General features: G+C 42.4%; 2 protein-coding genes across 2 annotated transcripts; both read right to left on the bottom strand.

Annotated features, from left to right (window-relative positions):
• Positions 1 to 2,407: 2,407 nt before the first annotated feature.
• LOC306952047 (parvalbumin, thymic CPV3) lies at positions 2,408 to 4,881 on the bottom strand (the record flags this gene model as incomplete). Its single annotated transcript, XM_079542681.1, has 4 exons — positions 2,408 to 2,433; positions 3,782 to 3,891; positions 4,316 to 4,448; positions 4,821 to 4,881. 4 exons carry the CDS (start codon positions 4,879 to 4,881, stop codon positions 2,408 to 2,410), a joined length of 330 nt encoding a protein of 109 aa, XP_079398807.1.
• Positions 4,882 to 15,360: 10,479 nt separating this feature from the next.
• On the bottom strand, positions 15,361 to 18,008 carry LOC306952150 (parvalbumin, thymic; the record flags this gene model as incomplete). Its single annotated transcript, XM_079542802.1, has 4 exons — positions 15,361 to 15,386; positions 16,658 to 16,767; positions 17,034 to 17,166; positions 17,948 to 18,008. 4 exons carry the CDS (start codon positions 18,006 to 18,008, stop codon positions 15,361 to 15,363), a joined length of 330 nt encoding a protein of 109 aa, XP_079398928.1.
• Between the last annotated feature and the right edge of the window lie 4,190 nt (positions 18,009 to 22,198).

Raw genomic sequence — 22,198 nt, 5'->3', positions numbered from 1 at the left:
AAACGTACTTTCATGTGGAACTCGAGATTATGAATGTTTTGCTTTATTTCTTGTGTTTAACAGGAATGCCTAGCACTTGCTAGTAGCCCAGATCTGTAGTATGCATGAAAGAAAAGCTGGGAAGACAGGATGAGGAAAAGGCTAGACAGGTAATAGGATGTCAGCTCTGAAGATGAATTACAGCAGTACATCAGTTATTTCCCTCTTTTCTCTTGATTGATCCTAAGTTTTGTAGGTCAGAAGTCTTACAGGAACCTTTCATGCAGGGAACTGCCAAATGTTCTGCTTTCTGGAAAATGAGGAGGGTGCTAATTTCACTGATCGATCTGTTTTGGATCAGGGCACTGAGTGAATCTTCTGTCCACCTTCTGTTCAGCAGCCTGCCCCAGCAAGGTGTTGCATCTCAGAGGAGAATAACAGAGCTGTCCTTTGCCCATGTGTTTCTTTGTCTAGGTCTGCAGTGCAAGGGCTGAGATGTTGTACAGAGAGTACAGAACAACAGCGACTGGAAAAAAATTATTTGGCATGCATTTTCCTGCTTAATGTAATCTGGTTAGTCAAGGTCAGGACATTTAATTGTCAGTGAAACGGAGAGTGGTTTGTTTGTTGCCTACATGTGAACTAATCCAAGACTCTTCTGTCATCAGACTGATTGCATTGCCAAGAACAAACTTTATTTCTTGTGAATCTCCTGTGACATCCATCTTGTGCTAGGAGAACCTCCGTGGGTCAGCTCCTTACCTTGTGCCTTTAAGGCCTCCATACTCTAGTGAGTTATGCCGAGTGGGAATGTTTCTTAAGAAATATATTTCTTAATCTTAAGAGATATTGTTCAAATTCATTGTTATTTTTTTGATCATAGAATAGAATCATAGAATCATAGAATCACCAAGGTTGGAAAAGACCTAAGAGCTCATCCAGTCCAACCGTTCACCTATTCCCAATAGCTCCCACTAAACCATGTCCCTCAACACAACATCCAGCCTTTCCTTGAACACCCCCAGGCTCGGTGACTCCACCACCTCCCTGGGCATCCATTCCAGTGCCTGACCACCCTTTCTGAAAAGTAATACTTCCTGATGTCCAGCCTGAATCTCCCCTGCCGTAGCTTGAAGCCATTCCCTCTGCTCCTATCACTGATGACACGAGAGAAGAGGCCGACCCCCAGCTCACTACAACCTCCCTTCAGGAAGTTATAGAGAGCAGTGAGGTCTCCCCTGAGCCTCCTCTTCTCCAGGCTGAACATTCCCAGCTCCTTCAGCCTCTCCTCATATGGCCTGTGTTCCAGACCCCTCACCAGCTTTGTTGCCCTCCTTTGAACACGTTCCAGGGCCTCAATATCTTTCTTGCAGTGAGGGGCCCAAAACTGGACACAGTACTCGAGGTGATCAGTTTACATCAGTGTTACTTTTGCACAATAATAGCAAAAATGTCACGATCATATTAAATTTTCAGGTGTCTTGGATATCCCAATGTACAAAGAACTAAATTAAACTGAATTAAAATGTTATGAAATGAGACAAAAATTCTATTTGTAACCATCAGGTGTTTGGAATGGTAGAGCAATATGTACGTGTGTAGAGCAGCAGACAATTCTTGGCCAGTTCTGCAGTACTTGGCTCCCTAACGAGTAATGGCAGCGGAGAAGGCATTAGGATGAATCAGTATAGAGTCTGTTTGTGGTTCTGTCTGGTGTCTTCATGCTAAGAAAAGGAGAAATTTGGTGTACCTCAGTGCTTTTGCTTCAATAATGAGCACAGCTGAGCCCAAGATGAATTTCTCAACTACTGTTATGTTATGCATTAAGATACAAGCTGGGAGGGGGAAGAGGGCCTGGTATGTTTGCTGAAGATCCGATAACCAAGTCCTGTTTAGTAATTTCTTTTCCCTGCACTTTCACTAGTATTTATAGAGCCTTTGGAGATGAAAACAAAGCAGTCAATTCTGAGTGTTGTCGTTTGCAGGAAAGGGAGAAATGCATCAAAACTGCAGCAATGCTGAAGCATTCCAGCTTAATCCAGAGAGCTCACTGTTGACAGAACGCCCACTGGCGTCAATGACAGCCATATATGAGGCTCTGATGAGATCAAGGCCTTTGAGAGATTATCACTTTTCATTTAAGAATCGAAACGTTTCAGTTTAGTGGTCAGAAAAACAGACACGAGCACAGTATGTGATTAAATTTTATTGGGTATTTTTAAGGGAAATTTCTGGGAAAGCAGAGTTTAGAACAGAGTTAATGGTCCACACGATGAAAAAAAAAAATCAGTGTTTCATTATGTTTCTAATGCAGTGAGTAAATAACAGCCACTAGCAAGAGAAATGCAGAAGGGACTGCTGATTTTCAGGGTTTGCAGTTTCTCTTCAGATTCATCCCAATTCTGTCCTATTTGGTCATTCTGAACCTTTAAGACTGCACCATTTCCTGAAATTCTGTGGGGGAAAAAAAGGAATATTTACAATAGAAATACTAAAATAAAATAATTGGGAATAAAAGATTAATGGCTTATCGAGAGATTTAGAATAGAGATGAATGGAAAACAATGTCTTGGTTTGTGATCAGAAGGAAAGAAATATACAAAAGAAACATTTCCTAAATTTCCTGTTAGGCAAATAAATGTAGTTAAGCAACAGATGAAAATACAGTAGTTTGTTGACAGTTACGTTATAGGGAGTAATGAAGTGTTTGGGGTGGTTTTAGTCCTGTGCTCAATAATGATTTGGAGCAAAAATAAAGCAATGGCTAATGTAGAATTTCAGTAAGAAGTGAAAACCTTAATCAGGAGTTCTGAAAGTCAGTCTCTGCGTCTTATTACTGTTTGTAGTGCTTCAGCAGCTGACAAGGGGACATTATTTGGAAGGTCTTTTCATTGGCTTCTGTGCATTGAGTATCTGATCAATCCTGTCCCAGAAAGGCTCTATTAAGATACAGATTGCTTCATAAATCATGTGTGTTTATTCTGGCGCGTTTCCTAAGGAGCTGTATTCAATTCCTTGCCAAGAAGGAAGCAGCAGCTCCCAGCTCCTGGTGCAGGCAGTGGTTCCTCTGCTCTGCCCTAATACCTCTCCTGGAGGGGCAGCTTGCTTCCCACGTGGGGCTGCTGCCCTGGGCTCCTGGCCTGTTTGGTGAGCCTGTTTGGTAATCCGTGAAGTGTGGATTTAGGAGATGGGGAGGTTTCTGTGCCGAGCAGCCATTCATCTGCACAGCATTTCCTTGGAGTGGGTGCAGTGAGCTGCTTCCTAAAGGAGCCGTTCCTCATCTGATGGGTGATTTCCATCGGCATGCACAGAGCCTCTGGGGTAGGGACACTCAGTTATTCTGTTCTCCTTACACAAAACTGAAGGTGAATGCAATGCAGTGAGCTCCTGTGTGCTGCGGGCAGCACTTCTGTGGGGGACACTGCTGGAGGTGAGCGGATGGCTGTGCTGCTGGTTCCTTGCCCTGGTGTGTGCTGCTATGTGTGATGCTCCTGCTGCATTACTTCGGAGTAGGTGGGAGGAGAAACAGAGATCTGTTCCTTTTAAGCAGCTGGAAATTTATAGCGAGTGGCAGTGAGAAGGATCCTTAGGGCAGCCAGGTGTTGCTTTTGTTGGTTTTTTTTTACTTGCTCGTGCATAAGGAGTTACAGAGATGAACCTGTACCATCAGGGACTGTTTCTGACACAGGTCAGTACTGGAGGGCTTTAAGCAAAGTCACTCAAGGAATCTTAATGAACCACCAACGTATAAGGGAATTGCAAATAACTTAGAAGCTTCTTCTGTTTATATAGAATTTAATACCTTCAGCCCCAATCTTGCCATCCCCGTCATGGTCTGCAGCTGCCAGGAAAGTCTTGGTTTCAGAGGCAGTTAGCACTCTTGCTCCACACTCAAACCTCTGAAGGAAATACCTGGGAGGAAAGCACCCTTTGTTATGATTGTTTTTGCTGGCTGTATGACAAAAAGCTAAAAGGTAAAAAGGCAACTATCTGTAAACAAAGATTTGCCATGGTAGCCAAGTCCTCCAAACGCTACTTTGTTTGATGAGCTGCATCTTCCCCCTGTGCAGTTCTGTTCTGTGAGTCCAGACCTGCTGCACTGGATTCTGCTGCTGCCAGAGTCCAGCCCCAGGAGGTTAAGGAGAAGGGTGAGCATCTCTTGCTTTGCTCTTTATCTATGGGGGTTATCTACTCAAATGCACCGCTGACAATCTGCTGAGGGTTTTACCAACGTTTAGCATAACCTGAGGCATCCCTTTACAGAAAAGTTTTAGAAAGAAAGAAGTGCTGATTTTTGGATAGTCTCTTACTAGTCAAGGTAACAGAAAATCCTTACTTGAGCTCATCTTCCTCAATAAAGCCACTTTGATCATTGTCGAGAATCCGGAAGATCTCCTTGAGCTGGCTACTACTCTTTTTAGACATCCCACTGATCTGAAAGAATTTTTTGGGACTAAAGGAATCTGGAGCTGAAAATAAATTAATAAATATATTAACCCCAGACCTCTGTGTTCACTGTCCCTAGATGGTCTGAGGGCGCTGCTTCATTACAGTTTAATTGTTCCAAACATGAACAGTATGTAAAGGCTGACAGGAGATGGCTGTTACATCCTGCACAGCACCCTGCTGCACACCAAGGGAAGCCACGTGGGGATGGGATACAGACTCAGACCACCCCCAATGTAAAGTTCTCCTGAACAAATACATACTGTGGCAGCTACAGGAGAGACTACAGAAGTCTGATTACGTGTGTGCTTGTTCAGTATTCCTTTGGGGCTGAATTAGACTTGCAACGTGTTGCAGAAAATAGTACATTTTTAGCAAGTTAATTGTTTTCTCACCTTGGCAGTCCCGCAGAGCAGCAGCAATATCAGAAGGGCTTAGAATGTCTGTGAGGCTCATTTTAAACCTGTTAAAAAGTGTATTGCAATAACATTTATGAAATGCAAACGCACATTAGAACCATTTTTTCTGTGGCTTAAGCAATGTATGACTAACAAGACTTCCAAGGGCAGACGAGTCCAATCGATCAGTCTGAAATTGCTGCTGTTACTCAGTAAATTAGAAGATTTAGTACAGTGCTTCTTTACAAATAGCAATGCTGGAATAATGCTTTTTAATGAGATGGATTACAGAAATAATGTTGTGAGTTGACGATCAATCTTTTAACCTATTTTGTATCTACTACTTGCATGCTGCTGAAGTACATCCTGTTCTTTAACTCAGTATTACCATCAGTCTAATAGGCAGTCTTACTGGAATGCAAGGCATTGGATGATACCAATAACAGCATAGGCAGTGGGAAAAATAAGCCAAGAAGGTTTTTTTGTCTTCTCCCCCAACAGCTCTGAAGTATAAAAAGAAATCAGATACTTATCTATGAGAGGTCCGTCCACACAGAATGCCAGGAGTTCAGCTCAGAATCTTACAACGATGGTTATTGTACTTACTACCAGTGCAGCTCTGCACATCAATTTCATTTAATTCATCTCAAGTCACCTGCTCACCTTTATGGTTTTCTCAGCTAGGCCAAGGAAAAATAGCTGAGGAGATACCAGGCAAAGTAGTCTTGGCTCTGGCTGTCACTCTGACTTATAAAGGATTCAAAAGGTGACAATAACCAGTACTTGGGTTACTGCTTCATGGATCAAATGTTTGATTTGAGACCTAGCTCAAGTTTCTTCCTTAACTAATTAAACTTCTCTTCCTATTTATATCCTAAGATAACGCCGACAAGAACAGTGTTTTTAATAAATCCACTTGTGCTTAATTAAGTACAACTCTGCCATCAAAACATAGCCTTTCAGGCCCCAGGCGTGCTAAAGATTTTCAGTTAACCCCTGGACCTTGGGGCTGCTCACTGCAAGAAGACTCCAGCAGTCAAACCCTTGTGGAAAGAAACTAGTTTGGTTTCCTTAAGCCTGTTCATCCTTTGGAGGGCGTAGATGAAGGTGGGGATGAGAGATCCCAGGTGACAATTTGCCATTCTGACAACGATAACTTGTCAGTACGGAGGAGGAAACCAGTGTAATTTAGGGGGATCTGTCTCCTGTAAGCTTCATTTCCTGACCATGTTCTGCACTGCTCTACCCAGGCAGGGACAGAACAGAAGCCCATGCTTCCGTGGGCAGCAGAGCTCAGCAACTCGGTCATCTCCTTGTCTCTGTTCCTTGGAAGGCTACGTATAACCAGATGGCCTACTTAATAATTTATTTTGAATATTTTAAATTACACAGAATCAGTAACAGACTTACTTGGAATTGCAGGAATCATCTATTGGAGATAGATATACGTGCAGTTTGCAACATGCACTCACTCTATTTCCCTACTGAGAAATTGAAGTTGCAGGTGTGTAGTAGTGGATTTTTTTTGTTCACATGTATTTCAAGGTCCCTAATTTTAGAGGAAAAACATTAAAGCTGGGAACAGTGGGTATTTCCTTCTCAGACTGTAGTCATTCTCATCCTGGCACGTACGTTTTGGCATTCCATCATGAGTCGATACAGGATTTCGTAGATTTTCATGGTCGTTCCCTTTGACATCTTTTACTGCCAAGATGTTTCTCCAGGGCAGTTTACATAAAATCTCTACTGGCTCCCTTGATGTTAGTGAGAGCACTTGCTGCTCTTGGTTCCAGTAGTAGCAGCCTTCCTTTATTTTTGTTTGCTTTGTGTAAACGTTTGACTTGCCATAATACACTGATTATTACAAGCTAATGAAAAAATGATGTAGAGGAAAATAATGAAATCGAGGTGAGCTCAGGCTCAAAATACCTCTGCAGCTTGTTCAGGCACTGTGCTAAAATCTGAGTGCCAGGTGCTCTAAGAGCAGCACGTTGTTAGCTCACCTGCTCTGCCTGGCATGCGGGGCTCTGTGCTGTTTTGCATTCTCAATATGAATTGTGAAATCCTATTCACAGTATTAATTGCAATGCATGTTGTATTGAAATATGATGTGGAATAGCAATGAGCAAATTGCTACAGTATGTTCACTGTTATTGCTTGTGAAGGGATCTTTTAATGTTTGAAATTCAATGCTGACAACAAGACATGCTTATCTTGTCTGAAAGATGATTTACAGAAGCCTACAACAGCTGAATTTCAGAATCAAGTTGATGTCACTGTATATCGATACAGGTTGCACTCTAGGGTTACCAGCGTTTATTTACTTATTAATGACACTGCATCTGAAGTGCAGGTTTCCCTCTGCTACGATTAGAATGAAATATCAGGAGTGAGCATAGTGTGCAGAGGGATATTTCAACCAAATAACTCATTGCCCAGCTCCACTGCCTGCCTCGTTCCCCGGCTGCAGGGCATGTGTTACATTGGGTGATTGCAGTCCCTGTGAGGTTCAGAAACAGATCTGTGGAAGAAAATTTGTGAAAGATAATATGCAGGCAACATAATGCTGTGGAAAAAATGCTGCTTATTCTACAAGAGGAGCTGCTAGATATCAAGCAGTTAACAACCATGCAAAATCTGATAAAAAAAATCCGAGTACTGTTTCCAGGAACATTTAACATTTGTTCCTACAAAGAAAAATAATTAATTTGCTGCTCTTTTGTTTGCTTTTGCTCTTCTAAGAACTTCTGAAGGTACTATTGAGTTGTTCTCCCTAAGATTTATGTACTTGCACAGCTTTACTTCTCTTTTTTTCCCTCTCTGGGTGTCATAGTTTGTAGTACTACAGGACTATTAAAGCCCTTCTGTTTCCTTCCTTCCTTCAGAGCTGAACTCCTGGCAGTGCAGGTGTTGAATAGAGTCTTCATATCAATAAGCTCTTGCTAGGAATCTTCTACTTTCTGTTTTGAAATAAATTTGTTTTCAGTGAGTTAAAAACAATACATGTATTTTTCTTTTTCTGAGTCAAGTCCAGTTAACTAATAAGCAGCGGAACTTTGTGTTTTAGTAAATCATTGGCAGGCTTGGAGCTAGCCTTGTAGTCTTTCTGTCCTGTTTGGTATGAAGTACAGAGCGTTAACTGGCAGCGGCAAGCAACCAAAGAGATGACTTACAGCGGATGCAAAGGAAACATCAGCAGTTGTCTCAGGTGAGATCAGAGGAGAGGTGTCAACCTGAGAGCAACTACAGACGTATAAAGAGATGCTGTAGCAGCTCTTCTAAAGAGAGAGTTCCATCTCTCAGCCCTGGTAATGTTAGGGCTAGAAGAATTGTGCTGTGATCCTGGATAACAGATTCTGCCTTTGTAATGAGCTTGGAAGTAACTAGAACAGCCTGTGTGGTTGATCATTAATGCTGTTGTCTCAGTGGTGATGGCAGAGGATCGGAGTGTGAATATTGCAGGAATCATTGAAGCCTGCAGCTCCATTTGAGGTGCAGTATCTTGTCACTCCAGGTATACACTTCAGTTGTATAGAAAAAATTACAGAATCCAATCTGAATGCTTGCTTGTGCCGTAGTCATCACCATATTTCATGTAAAGGTCTAAGATAATGGCGTTTTTGTTGCACAGTATTACAACAAGGATTGAAATCCAGGCCTCAGAAGCCTGAGTGACAAAGCTTTCCTTCCCGAGGCACAGCATGTGTCCAGCAGCACTGCAGGGCTGAGCAAAGACAGGCATTCTCATGGGTTGGGAGCAGCATCTTGTGTTCAAGTCCCATCCTCACCGTTCTGTGTAAATGAGATTGGTTCCTATTTGAAAACAATAGCGGAACAGATTAACGTAGCTGGCTAATAACATATCAAACTCATAGAGACTTTTCTTATCAGTACTTTCCCCCGTAGAAAGCAGTCCTGGAAGATCTGTGGCACTGCTATGTATGCTGTGTGTTTGTCTTCAGGTAGGCTTGCAAGTGCACCTGTGACTCAGTAATACGGTTTTTCACTCTGACTCTAAACACAGTTGCCCAAGCTGTTTCTGACTTCTGTCTTCAGATGGACTGATCTTAGAAAGTGTAAATTGTTCAGATTTTCTGCGTATTTGCAGAATAACTGTGCCCTAAGCTTAACGGCTGTGAAAGAACCTGGGTGCTGCCTTTTGTGGTGTGTAACAGATATGCACAGAGGTACTGTTCTGTTACCTGAGGCCTTACATGTGGCTGTATTTCACTGTGACCTGCAGAATACGAAGCCACGGTAATAAAATAATGTAAGTGGAGTAAATGGTATTGAAGCGTTTCCAGTGATTTCTGTTTACCACCTGTCCTCAGTGATGTCAGTGGGATTTCTGCCATTAATTTATTGCAGTAGAAAGGTGCACAACCTTTAATAATGTGTAAAGTAAGAAATACCCTATAAATTAATCGTATAGTAAATAATCATCTAACGTCACTTGTTTAACAGACATGGCCTTCTGAAGAACGGAGAAGCAGGTGTCTGGATTCTGCAAGGCACTTAAAATGTGTGCATAAAGCATGTAAAGAGATCAGACAGACAGAGGGCAGTCATGTGTTTAAGGACTGGTGGAGAGAGTTGGGTGAAACGTTTGCTGAACATGGGACAGTCTCAGTCCAAACAACTTACGAGTCTGGAGAGCTGTGCTCACGTGAAGAGACCTGCTTGAATGTGTGCAGGTGGTCACGCAGTGCTCCTTCTATTGTGGCTTCACAGGCACAGCCCAAAGAGCTTTCCTGCAGCAGAAGATAGAAGAAGACTTTTGACAGTGAGTGAAAGAAAGAGGACGAGTGTGTGTTCTGGTAGACAGAAACTGTGTTTTCTGCACTGATCTGCTTAGTGGTAATGCTGAAAGGAGGAAAGGTCTAAAACCCTAATGAGCCAGAGTGATCACTGAAGCTGATATCAGACCTAGACTGTCATTAATTTTTCAATGTCCCTAATGGAATGGTAAGTGGTGAAATGGTCATAGATTTGTGTAGAGCTGGCACAATAGTCAGCGTGGAAGTAAGTGTGGTTAAATGAAGGAGATGCCTGATAACTCAAAAGTTATCTGAGCTGTCTGTGCCTTTCTCTGTGTCAGCCGTTAATCTTGGTGCAATGCTTGAAGATCTTCAGGTGAACCGTATTATTGGCCGAACATATAAAACGTATCAGAGAAGTGCACGGTGTTATCTGACATCAGTGATAGCCTTTGGCCTTGCAGTCACACTGCAGGTGTTATTCCTCAGTTCCCTATGTATATTGCTCTCCTGAGATGACACTGAAATTGTAAATGTGAGGGTGCTTAATGGACGACTCTTTTTTCACCGTTCAGGAAAAGTGTACAACATGAGGGCCTGCTTCTTTCATTGGAGCTAATGGAGAAATATATTTTGGCTAATGCATAAGGCAAATTTTTCAGTATTCTTTAAAGCCATGTAGCTTTCTTTAATTTTCTGCAATGTGATAATCTCCTTGGCCTTGTTTTGAAGTTTTCTTGCTTCCCCATAATGTCTTATCTTAAATGTGCAATGCATCAGTACCATTGTAGCATTGGCAGATAATTTTGATATGAATATTTTTGATCTGCAAATACTGGAACATCTTAAATAGCTCCAAGAAAAGCCACATGAGGCAGTCACACTGATTTTTACAAGATTAATGCCCACAGAAAGACAAGAGCTCCACCTCTTTGTCCTTTCCAAATCATAAGAAACAAACAATTATTTCAATTATTTATTTATTTTTAAGGATTTTTTTTTTATTTTTTATTTTTGTATGATTGAAAGATACAGCATCTCTGTTCTGGCTCTGCGTGCAGCCCTTCATGACCCCTACTGGAAGAGAGGGGCGCTGGGCCCTTGGCTCCTGCCCCTGCGCAGCTCTTTCTCCTTTGTTTCTCTGAGCCATGGTGTGTAGCTTGCTCAGTACAGCTAGTGTGCTGGATGTGGATAGGAAAGGGCTTTGCACCTGGGATTTGCTGCTGCAGGGGTTTTGGTGTCCTCAGTGGATCTACCAGAAAGGTATTTATCCTCCAGGTGCAAACTAGCACTGCAGACCTTCCTTCTGATCTCCCCCATCCTGCTCCCAAGTTCTGAGGCACAGGGACCTCTCCTTTGGGAAAGAAAAAATTAGCATTCTGCGTTCAGGGATAATTTAACCTGGGAAAGTTGAGTTATAAACAGAAGTGGACAGATGGGATGCTAGAAATATTCCGACTTGAATGAATTGGAACAGAATGCTGCTTTAACTTCTTGTAAGTGGAACAACAGTGCCATCGCGTGGACAGGGACGTGAGCTATTCCAGGGAGGATTTTGAATGTAGCTCCAATTCAGTAATCTGGATTCATCTTGATCCATTTAATCTGGAGTTGCTGAACACTCAAGGAATAGTTTTTTTGTCAAGAGGCCGCGTTGAAGTTACAAATAAATGCATTTATTTTTGAATAAATTATTTTTATAAATTATTTTAAAATGCATTTATTGATACAGTTTCTTGAATGTTTGTGTGGCTGATCACAATTTGCCTGTAGATGGCATCAGAGACACTTACGTGCAGCCATAAAACGTTTCCTTTCATTTTAGGGTGAGAGGAAACGTCATGAAAACAGCTGTACAGGTAGGTGTGCATTCACAAACAAGGGACAGAAGAGAGGGGAACAGATATTTAAAAGAAAAAGTGTCTAATCCACAAAATCAACCAAAAGACTGAAATAACAACAAAAAAAGAAAACGTGGAGATGCTTCCAGGGACCTTCCTTTAGTGATAAAGAGGCAGAACAGATGAGTTCAGCTACCTAGCAAAACCAGGCTTTGCTGTGTATATTTGTGTGCTGGCTAAATGTTGCAGTCTGTCAGGGACAACCCTGCAAGCACAGATCGGTTTGTTGTGGAATCTCAGGAGTTAGGGAGGAAGTTGTCTGGGAAATACCAGGAGATATTTGTCTGGGTGTGATGAAGCCAGCATGATTCCTTCCTTCTGAGTTGGGTATTTGTCTGTTTTTAATTGGACACAAATTCCCCTTTCAGCCGTAGGTCAGTAATGTCTTTGCAGCCCCAGAGGAAGCCATTGGCTGGGAGTAACTGCTTATGGTAACTGATGTGGTAATCCAAAATTCTTTTCTGCAGCTTGATAATCAGAAGCTCTGATTTTCTTGCTTTCTTGAGTGTCAGATGTGCTGATGAGCAAATCTAAAGCTCTGGAGCAGCCATATCCCAACCGAAAGACAGTTTTTCCATACTGAAAGTTTTCCAGAAAGTCTGTGCCTCTGTAATGTTATCTGTGTGTGCTTGCAATCGAAAGTAGAGTGGAAATTCAGAGTTTCAGAAAACACAAAGACTTCAAATTAGTTCAGATTCCACAGCACTCACTTCTTAAAATGTTTTAAAATACGCACACAACTAAATATGAAAATGCTAAGTACGTAGAATCATAGATGTCAGTTCAGGGATCCAGTCAGGATGTATCTATTTCAGTAACCCATTCCAGGAAATGAATCCAGGCTTGGCCCCTTCTGCCCACACTGTTTGTGTGAAGAGCTCCAGGCATCTCTGATGGTGCTGCATCAAAGATTTTCCACATGGGCTGGCTGCAAACTCAAAGGAGAAACTTTACCGTCCGTGTGCAATGAATGTTCTGACATCCCCTTGCCCTTTCTGTGCTCTCTTACTCCTCTTGTTAGAAAATGAATGCCAGATTTTGAACAGTTGGAGAGCTGAAATTGAATCCAAAGTTTACAAATGGCTCTAGACTGGGATTTTCCAGAGGAGCAGTGGAGTGGTAAAATTGCTGGAGTTCTCTGACAACATGAAGATATTAGGGGGGCCAATTTCCACTAAATATGAGACGATTTTATCTTTGCAGGATTGTTCTGTTCTTTTATCCTTTCTTTACCAGAACAAAACAAGATTTGATTTAAAAGAGGTGATGGATTCAGTGGCTGGAGCAACAGGTTGGGTTTGGGGTATTGGGTTCCAAACCCTGACCATTTCCTTCTATGAGCTTGTGTAAGAAACAAATTTCTTTGTATTGTTTTCCCACTTAAACAGATTGCAGCAAGTCTTCATTTCACAAGAGGTATCGGAAGGATTAAAGATTATATTGCTCCTACAGGTAATGAGAGCACGGGGTGTGCAGACGTGTCCTACAACTCACAGTCCATGGGCTCAGCAGGACTCAGATCTGCGCTCACATTTTAGATTGATCTTCAGTTGTCTTACGTAAAACATACAAACAACACTTCTTTTATGTAGGAATTAAGAAGCAGCATTATTCTGGATGGGATGGAATTGCTCTGGAAGCTGAGAACAGATGACCAGTGTGATGCACAGGGTGTTGTTGAGTGATTTCAGATTTGATGTAGTATAGACAATTTAAAGTAGAAGATTGGATTTTAAGTGTGTATTCATCAGTGCTTTATTTTTGTACTTTATTCATGAATGCTCAGTGCAGAGGATTGAATCCTTACTTACCAGATTGATCAGAGAGGTTACAGAGCCTCCGTGCCTGCAGGTACTCAAACCCATCCTAGAGCAGCATGCTGTAAGTTGGCCTTCTGGGCAGGGGGTGAACCACAGACCACAGAACCAGAGGTCCCTTCTGGCACAGATTACTTTGTGACCCTATGCCTCTGTGGTGGTAACATTGTGGTGTCACCGTTTGCCTCCTTACTACTTCAGGTGGCATCCACAGCAGGCAAAGGTTTTCTCTAGTGCTATTGCAGCGTGTTGTATTTCTTGCATTCCACATGAAAAAATTCAGGTGTGCAAGAAATAAAATGTCAGGCTTGTTACTTATATATCGTGTTCACCCTCTGCTTGTGAATTAGTGAGGTGAGGTTTTAGTGGTTAGCAGTGTGAAGAGCTGAAATCTGTATTATAACTGTATACTGCTGCAGCTCTGGATTGCTCTGCGTTTTTTCCTTCAGTGTTCAGGAAAATGAGGAAAAGGAACCAACAGAGTGTCATCATTATGCAAAACATTTCAGTGCTGTAATTAACAGCAGCTATAATTTAAGCCCAGATTTAACATCAAAGGCTTTGGGGATAGAATTAGAATTCATATTCATTATGATTCTGCCAAGGCTTCAGTGAGTCTGATTGCTGGAATTCCTCTTTTGCATTAACAGCCTTACATCTGATGAACAGCTTTCTTACATGCCTGGGCTGGGTGAGCTGTGCTCGCCTCATTTAATCACGTTGCAATTCATGGAAATGCCAACGCTGAGTGTTACATAAAGCTCCAGAAGGCTTTGTTTCTGCTCTTCTTCGAAACAGCTGCCAAATTATGTTTCAATTATCACCCAGTTTCAGCAGGGAGAATTAAAATGACAGGCTACTGAGCTGGAACCAAGTCATGGTAGATGGGAAAAGTCCCAACTCAGTGTTAGTGGGGAAATGTGCAGTGCTCAGCCAGAAATACGTAACATCTGTGGAGTGTACTGAGCTCTGCCTTACACCATAAATATTGTTTGTCTTGTCCATTAATGAAGGCAGTGCCATCAGTGGCATTAAATCCTATGGGACCCTCATCAAAGGAAAGATTAGCTCTTGGTGGTTTTCATACTTGAGTAAATTGCTGATGTTATGGGTTATGTTGGATGATCATTCATGGTAACAAATGAAAGAATTGAATGATGGCCATTATTTAGCCCCATAAAACAGACTGAATTTCTTCTGCTTCACTTTAAGATCATCAAGCGGCAAGACTGGCTGGTGTTTCACCTGAAGCACCAACATTCACAAATGTGGTAAGGTATTATTGGGTAGCAGTTATTAAGGGATAATCAGCAACATGCTTCTGACGAACAGAAAAACCTCCAGGCCCGTGGCCCATTGTCAGGGTCTGTGACTTGGGCCGGTGTCAGAGATGGGATTAGAACCTTCTCCTCTATCTCACAGCTGCCTTGGGTTTCATGAAAGATAAATCTTCTTGAAGGAGAGTTACATTTTAGGCCATAAACACTTTCTGATGATAGATGCTGCAACCTAATACTTCATTTTGTAAAATACCCACAAATTTATTCCATGCTCTCTGCTATGTGTCAGCTTCTCTTACTTTTTTTTCTTAGAGTCTCAGATCTGGGACTGAATATAAATTATTTTTAGCTCTCTTGTTAGCATTGCTTTTCCTAAAGGATCAGAGAATCAAGCAGAAATAAAACCCAACAAAATCAGGGCACTTATGTCTTAAGAGAGATCGTGTTGTTTAAAATCATTAAAAGTGTGTGTGGCAAGTCAGCATGTTAAACATGAGGATGGAAATCCTGAACAAAACTGAAAGAACAGCATTTTTTTCTCCCATCTTCTAGCCACAATTTCAATATTATGAGTAGCTGAAAATCACGAAGTGCCTTCTTTACAATGGAAACATCTGTACATTGAGAGATTTCTCAGCAGTGCTTTGAGTGAACTTGACGTGTGGGGAATCTCTGATGCCTGAAACAATATAAAAATGTACAAACACATGCAGAGTGCGAAGTGCTTGTTGGACGAGGTAATTGGAAGAGTCAGTCCAAGGCTGCCTTTGGTCTAACGCTGTTCATGCCTTCACCAGGGACTGGAATTCTGTCAAGAAAGAAAATGAGAAAGGCAGGGAATAAAATGAGGTGACAGTGCTTATAACATCTTTAGAAAAGATAGATAAAAATGTCCTAATCTCCTAGCTATGGAGGGCTCCTTGTGCTATTATAACACCGCAGAGCCACTGCTAAATTGAGATTCTGGGGGCGTAGCAGATTTTTCACTCCTTCAAAAGAGTTGGTGCAGAGAGGAGAAGCGCGTCTGTAAATTCATGTTTGTAGGAAATCCTGAGCTAAAGGTAAGCTGTCTTGAGCCCATTACAAACTCTGATAATAGCTAGCAGAGAATTGGCTCAAACCTGCAGCTTTCAATATATTTCCAGTAGTTTTCAAAAATCATTATTCAGAAGCAAAAAATATTAGTAGTGATGTAATTTCAGAATGGGAAATTCAATAGTTAAGAGCTAAGACCGGCATAATATAATGTCCTATTTGGGGTTCATAAACAGAAGCTGCAAAAGCTGCTGCAAAAGCAAATTCCTCCAACAGTGTATCTCTCTCCTCCCAAACTCTGGCTAAGATTAGCACGTGTGTCTGCTGGAGTTATTGCCACCTGTCCTAGTTCGGCTGAGACAGCCCTGTTTTCAGTGACTTCATCTCTGATACACGATGCATAATGTCCTATTTTCTTCTGCTGCAATTTCCACAAGAAATACCCTGGCCAGTTCACATCATTCCTGTGGGAGTTTCTGAAGGAATTTGATGTAGTTTCTCCTAGAGGGACTGTCCAGTGAAATCTGCCAACGTCAGACAGTGCTCCAGCACACTCCATGCTGCTGTACAGCAGTTCTGGTCCTTAGAAGCAATACTGGCCCTGCTTTATGTACAGGGTTACGCCCTCAGTAATGCTGAGAGGGGTCAATAATCAAGTTCATGTAGGTGGAAATTGTTAAAAGTGAAAGTGTCCCATGACCAAAAGCGTAGAGCAAAATGAAAATTCAGAGTGAGTAAGCATTCAGAATGTTCTGAAAATGCAGCACTCTGAGCCTGTCCCTGCATCAGGTACGTGCAGAAATTAACCCCAATGCTGTTATTAGCTGAGAGAATGGGGTCTACATTGGGCCTAAATCTGCTCTTGCTACAACGGAGACTACATAGAAATAAGGCTATGAAAAAAAGGAGTATTTATCAGTATGAAAAATGTGACAGGAAGTACTGGGCTAAATGAGCGGGGTGTGCTCTCCCCTGGACTGGCTAAGTGTAACTAAATGCGTGCATTTTAAAGCCTGACTTTGATGAAGTTTCCAGCAGCCTTACCTTCTACTCCGATTTTGCCGTCACCATCAGTGTCACCTGCAGCCAGGAAAGCCTTGGTCTCCGCAGAGGTGAGCACTCTGGCACTTGAAGAGAAGTTCTTCAGAAACAGCCTGGAATTGAGCAGGGCAGAGCGCTGTGCTTAGTCTGCTTTTCTGCAGTGACCTCAGCATATTATGTCTCTGGTTTTCTAACTTAAGCCCACGCCAAAAGAAAAAGTAACTCTTGTTTGTAACATCTGGTGAGATCCACACAAATTCAAGGAAAGGCAAAGCATTGCATTGCGTTTTAAAAATAACATCAAGTTTTTTTCTGGGACGCCGCGGATGTTCAAAGGCTTCCACTGTTCAAAGACATGCAGCAGCTGAGCAATACTTACTGAAGCTCTTCTTCTTCGATGAAGCCGCTCTTGTCCTGATCAAGGATTCCAAAAACTTTCTTTATCTGATCAGGAGTTTTGCTGGATAAGCCAACCGTGGAGAAGAACGACTTATAATTGAAGGAATCCGCAGCTGGAAGAGACAAAAACCTCTTACATGCTTTCCTTTCAAGTTGCTGCTACCGCACGCGCGCCTGGTTGACAACATCAGCCTGCTCCTTTTTCTCCTGTTCCCCAAAGCAGCTGAGATGATTCGGTGGATACTTTCCCTGCTCAATCACTCTGTGCCTGTGCTCATATGTCCTATCATCCAGTTTGGAATTCTCTGCTACAGCGCACACCGTGCTAAATCAGGGCTCTAGCTATCCGTGTCACATGCAATTAATTATAAGTGTTTAGAGGGTGCTGCTGTGCCCTACTAACAAGTCCTGTAGTTCTTGTTTTACATTCAGTTAGTCCTTACTTTGGTGAAGAATTTGGTAGAAAATAAAGCAGTGTTCAGCCTTGAAGTTGCTCACGGGGCGTTGGGAACTGGCATGATCCTGCTGGGGGGAATTCTGAGAGAAGCAAGGCTGCTCATTGCTTCACAAGTAAGGGGGGATTCTGGGTGCTGCAGCTCATTCTGGCATTCTGCAGGACAAGGCTAACCACTGAAATCCATGTCTTCAGCAGGTTTGGGAATTGAGAGCCAGCCCTGTGCTAAGTGAAACTGTGGCTCTCACTGCCACTCTGTTTCAGGTAACGTTACCCACCAAATAACCGCTTGTAAGACTTTCTGAATTCAAGAAGCTATACTGTAACGTAGCTACAAAGAGATCTCACCGGGAAGGAATGTAAGGGGAAAATGATAGGCACGCCATCTTAAGACATAAAAATGATATGCATCTTCTGGCTGGAGAGAGATCGTTCCTTACCCTGGCAGCTGGAGAGAGCAGATTCAATATCTTTAGCAGAAAGGATGTCAGTGATGGCCATTGTTGAACTGTAAAATAAGTTAAATGTGAGCTACTTAGTCATTAAAATGACTTCTCTATCTTTTCATGGCTCTATTTGAATTTGCTGCAGTGACAGTATGTGATAGGGGAGACATTATTCATCTAATTGCAAGGGGAGCATACTGAAGCAGATGTCTGCAGCAGGTGCTTCCACTTAAAGCTGGGTAATGAGGGAGGAATTCTGCGTGAGGGAATGTGGGGCTTCAGGAAGATCTGATGGCTGCGTTGTGCTGGGGGAGCAAATCAAAGGTGTGTGGAACCACAAAACCTCATGAATTTGGTGTGGGTTTTCCCAGAGGTAGGTTACTAGTCAATTAAAATCAGCATATATTTACTGCACGCATAAAAAGATAGGGCCAAGTATGTCCCCTAGAGCTGTATCTGGAATAAATTTAATTAGAATTAAAAAAAACCTGGTATTATCATCAATAAATGTAGTGATCTTAACAGGAATGAAAGTAATGGTGTAGAATAAATAAGAACCATTTCACTTGTTTCAAGGAAATCTAAACCTGAAGAGTTATTTCTTCTTCTGCTTTGCTGTACCCAATAAATGTAACAGTGCTGTAAATGTGGTCTGCTGGGGCACTGCATCATTAACAGACCACTTTTCATGGTGGTTTTTTTTTAAAAAGGTTCCAAATTATGCCATGATTTTGCCATTTGTTTTGTTTTGAGTTGGTGGCGATGGGTGATAAGCCAGGTTTGTATCCCAGTTTCAGCAGGTCAGAGTGCTGATGTGCTTTGAGCAGAGCTTTTGAGGCTTAGTGCTCATTCCTAATAAAAACACGGAGGCATTTTCTTCTGATACAGCAGCATTTTACAAGAGATACTCTTTGTTTCTGTCAGCCACCAACAGCTGCACTGGTTCGTTTGCCAAAGCAGTATATATTGCTTAAGTGAATGCTACAAGGCCCAGATTGCTGCTCAGTCCTCGCAGTGTAAATGCAGCATTGATGCACTTCCACTCTCACAGCACACACCAGCGCAGACTGGTTGCAATTTAAGACTTGCAGCATTACTGTGAGGTAACTTGATGTTAATTAAAAAAGAGGAATTGAGACATAAAAAAGTTATTCTTGAAAACCACCAGAAATCCCTTGACACGAATCCCAAACTGTCTTCAGCAATGTGCTGTGAGGATGGGAAGGAGTGCAAGTCAGAAGGAGACCAAATGCTGGTAACCGTTTATGAGGGACTTTGATTTGGGATCTACAGAGCAGTAGAAGCTTTCTCCAAAATATGAAGTGGTGCCTCCCCCTGTTTGTTGTCGGCAGAGCCGTTGTCAGTCTCTTTCTGAATATCTCACAAGATGTAAGGAGGCAGTGGGACAAATCCATGCTGGTGGCAATGAGTGTTTCTCAGGCTAAGACAGCTCAGTTACTTCTGTTTTGCTAGCAGTTGTTTTGGCCCAGCGGCTTCTTGTGCAGAATGTTTTTCTTTCTGAGCACTGGGCAAGGTGATGTGGAGCTCTGCCATTCACCTCTCTGCACTGACGGCATTAAAAACGTGGGGAAAAGTTTAAAGAAAAAAATCTGAAAACTGCAGCATGGTCTTAATTTCTGTGAAGGGCACCGTTCTGTCTTTCCCCATCCTGTGATCTGAATGGTGATTCTGTTCTATGAAATTCTGTGAAGGCATGGCATACTGGAAGCTGATATTAGAATATATATTTTAGTTAAATCGGTGCTTTGCATTTTGGGAGCGTTTTTGTTTAATTTTTTGAAAGCAGAGGATCTAAGCAGCTTACCTTTGTGGTCTTCTTGGCTGGATAAGGAAGCAGTCTGGCTGGGAGGAGAGCACTCGCTGTGTGTCTCCACCAGAGCTGAGCTTGCATATATATACTTTAAGTTGTATACCATATACAGATTTTAGATTTCAGCGTCACGAAGGGGGAATGGTGTCAAATGAACTTGCCTAACTAATCATCTTGCACTATTTTTATCTCAAGAGAATACATATGATATTTGCAAACGAAACAAGATAAGTGGCCAGATACGCGAAAAGGACGGAGTCGTATTAAATTTCTTCTGATTTAAGCAGAAAATACCAACTTCTCCATATGATGTAGGACTGAAGGCAAAAAAACCTGTCTGATACGCTTGGTCTGAGGAGTCGGATGAAATGAAGCAGGGCTAGCTTCGGGAGAGATGCCTTTAATGAATGTTTGGATGTGATGACTTGTTATCTCATCTGCAGACATGACATGTGATAAAGTTTAATCGCTGGTGTGCTAAACAAAAAAAAATTTAAATGTCCAGTTCAAATATTGTCGTGTAGCAAACCACATAAGGAAAAGCTAATAGTTGTATTGTCTTCAGAATGCCTGGTTTGTTGTTGTCTTGAAAAAAAAAAAACCCTGCAGTGAATTTGTTGCTACAGGAGGTAAAATAATATTATGTCAATCCATGGGAACAGTTGGCTGGGGGAGGTACTTTGTCTGGTATGTTTCCAGGGAAAATCTTAGAATCCTGTGAGGTTCTGACATCCTGTTTGGTCGTGCCTGTATGAAGCAAAGGGGCTGTGATCTACCCAGCTGTCTCTGAGACAAAAGCTGCTGAGCTCTGCGTGGCAGAGCTTCTCTTTTAGAATAGGGAGAAATGCTGATAGTAGCAGGGAGCAAAATGTGTCTGCAGTTTTGTAGCCTACCTTCTGATCTCCCTTAGGTAACTGATTTTTTTTAGGTGTCTTTTTTGTTGTGGTTTTTCCTTTTTTTTTCTCCTTAATGCTGTTTCCAATGTTCCTTTGTGCTCGCACAGAAGCGAGTTGGTCATGTCAGTCTTGTTTCATGGACTGCATAGAGTAACTGGGTGAGGATTCAGGCTCACATCTCATCTGGGGGTTCAGGCAGAAGAGTGAAGGACAACAAGCCGTGTGGATGGCAGCACGAGGTGGCACTGCGGCCAGGGTGAGGGATGGCAGAGCAAGGTGTCACAGCTTGAGGCGGTGGCACAGCAAGGTGTGACAGCACAGCCTGTCGTAATGTCAGAGAGACTATCAAAGCATCTTTTTTTTGCAGAAGCTTTTCCCTGTGAGATGAAAGGCAAGCCTAACCCGGCTGTGAGGACAGCCACCAACATTCACTGACTGAGGCACAGGGGGTTTCAGTGAGACCTCAGGCCGTCCAGCACAGACAGCAGCTGGTGGCAGACAGACACAAGATGATGGCACAAGCGTGTGCAGAGGGGCATTGGTTCACCTACTGCATGTAAACAGCGGAAATTATTGCAACAAGGTTTTTTTAGAAGAATCTGTTTTTGTCCTCTATCAAAACGTTTCAGCTGCAGAGATCGTTCTTACGAGAGGAGGAACCTTTGGCTGTGGGGGGCGGTCAGTTTTCTGAATGGGTTATCGACCACCTGGCGCTGACAAATTTCAGGAAGAATTTGATAGATATTTAATCCCGGCTCTTGTTGCCCCTGGTGACATCTGGCAGAAGGGATACAAATATCGCTGCCCCTCAAACTGTTCTAAGAAATGACTTATTCTACATGGGAAGAAAATTCCTCACCCTCGTGCACAGGCCACCCTTTTCTCCCCCTCCAAATCGGAAAATTGCCCACATAGTGCCAACAACTGATGTGCAGTAAGGAGGGCGTCCAACATAAAAATTGATGGCATGATATGACCTAATGAAGCTAAGTTAAGAGGAAGGCCAAGTTCTGCTGAAACTCTTGGACTGCAGGAGTCTACAGGGGAATTTGGGCTCTGGTGTCTGTTTCAGAGAATGCATTTGATTTTAGATGCAATGGCTTCTCATTTTGCCTAGAGCTAATTCCACATATGTTAACCCCTCGCCCCCACTCTTCCCTTTAAAAATAGCATTGATTGCTGTTATTTCCCTTAATGCCTGTGGACTCTTGCCATTAATTTGAACTTCTGTATGTGCATCACATAAGGATGCAATCTTTAAAAGTGTGCTTTGTTTTCTAAGAGGCTGTGAGAACATGATTCCTTTTGTTCTCTAAATTTCAAGGATGAAGTTTGAACGTTATGTGATTTATGGCTCTGGTCTGCTTAGCTGCACTCAGACTAGGTGAATTTTTGAGCCCCTTTAGCAGTGAGATTGGAGGCACTACAGAGCCAGAACATGTGCGCTGGCTGAAATGCACCAAGATCATGTAACTCTATTTACAACCGGCCTCCAACAAACATTTTGCTTGCAAGCTC

Source organism: Tetrao urogallus (assembly GCF_951394365.1).
Source record: "Tetrao urogallus genome assembly, chromosome: 15".
In the NCBI taxonomy this organism is placed as follows: Eukaryota; Metazoa; Chordata; class Aves; order Galliformes; family Phasianidae; genus Tetrao; species Tetrao urogallus.
This window is presented reverse-complemented; position numbering and strand designations above follow the sequence as displayed.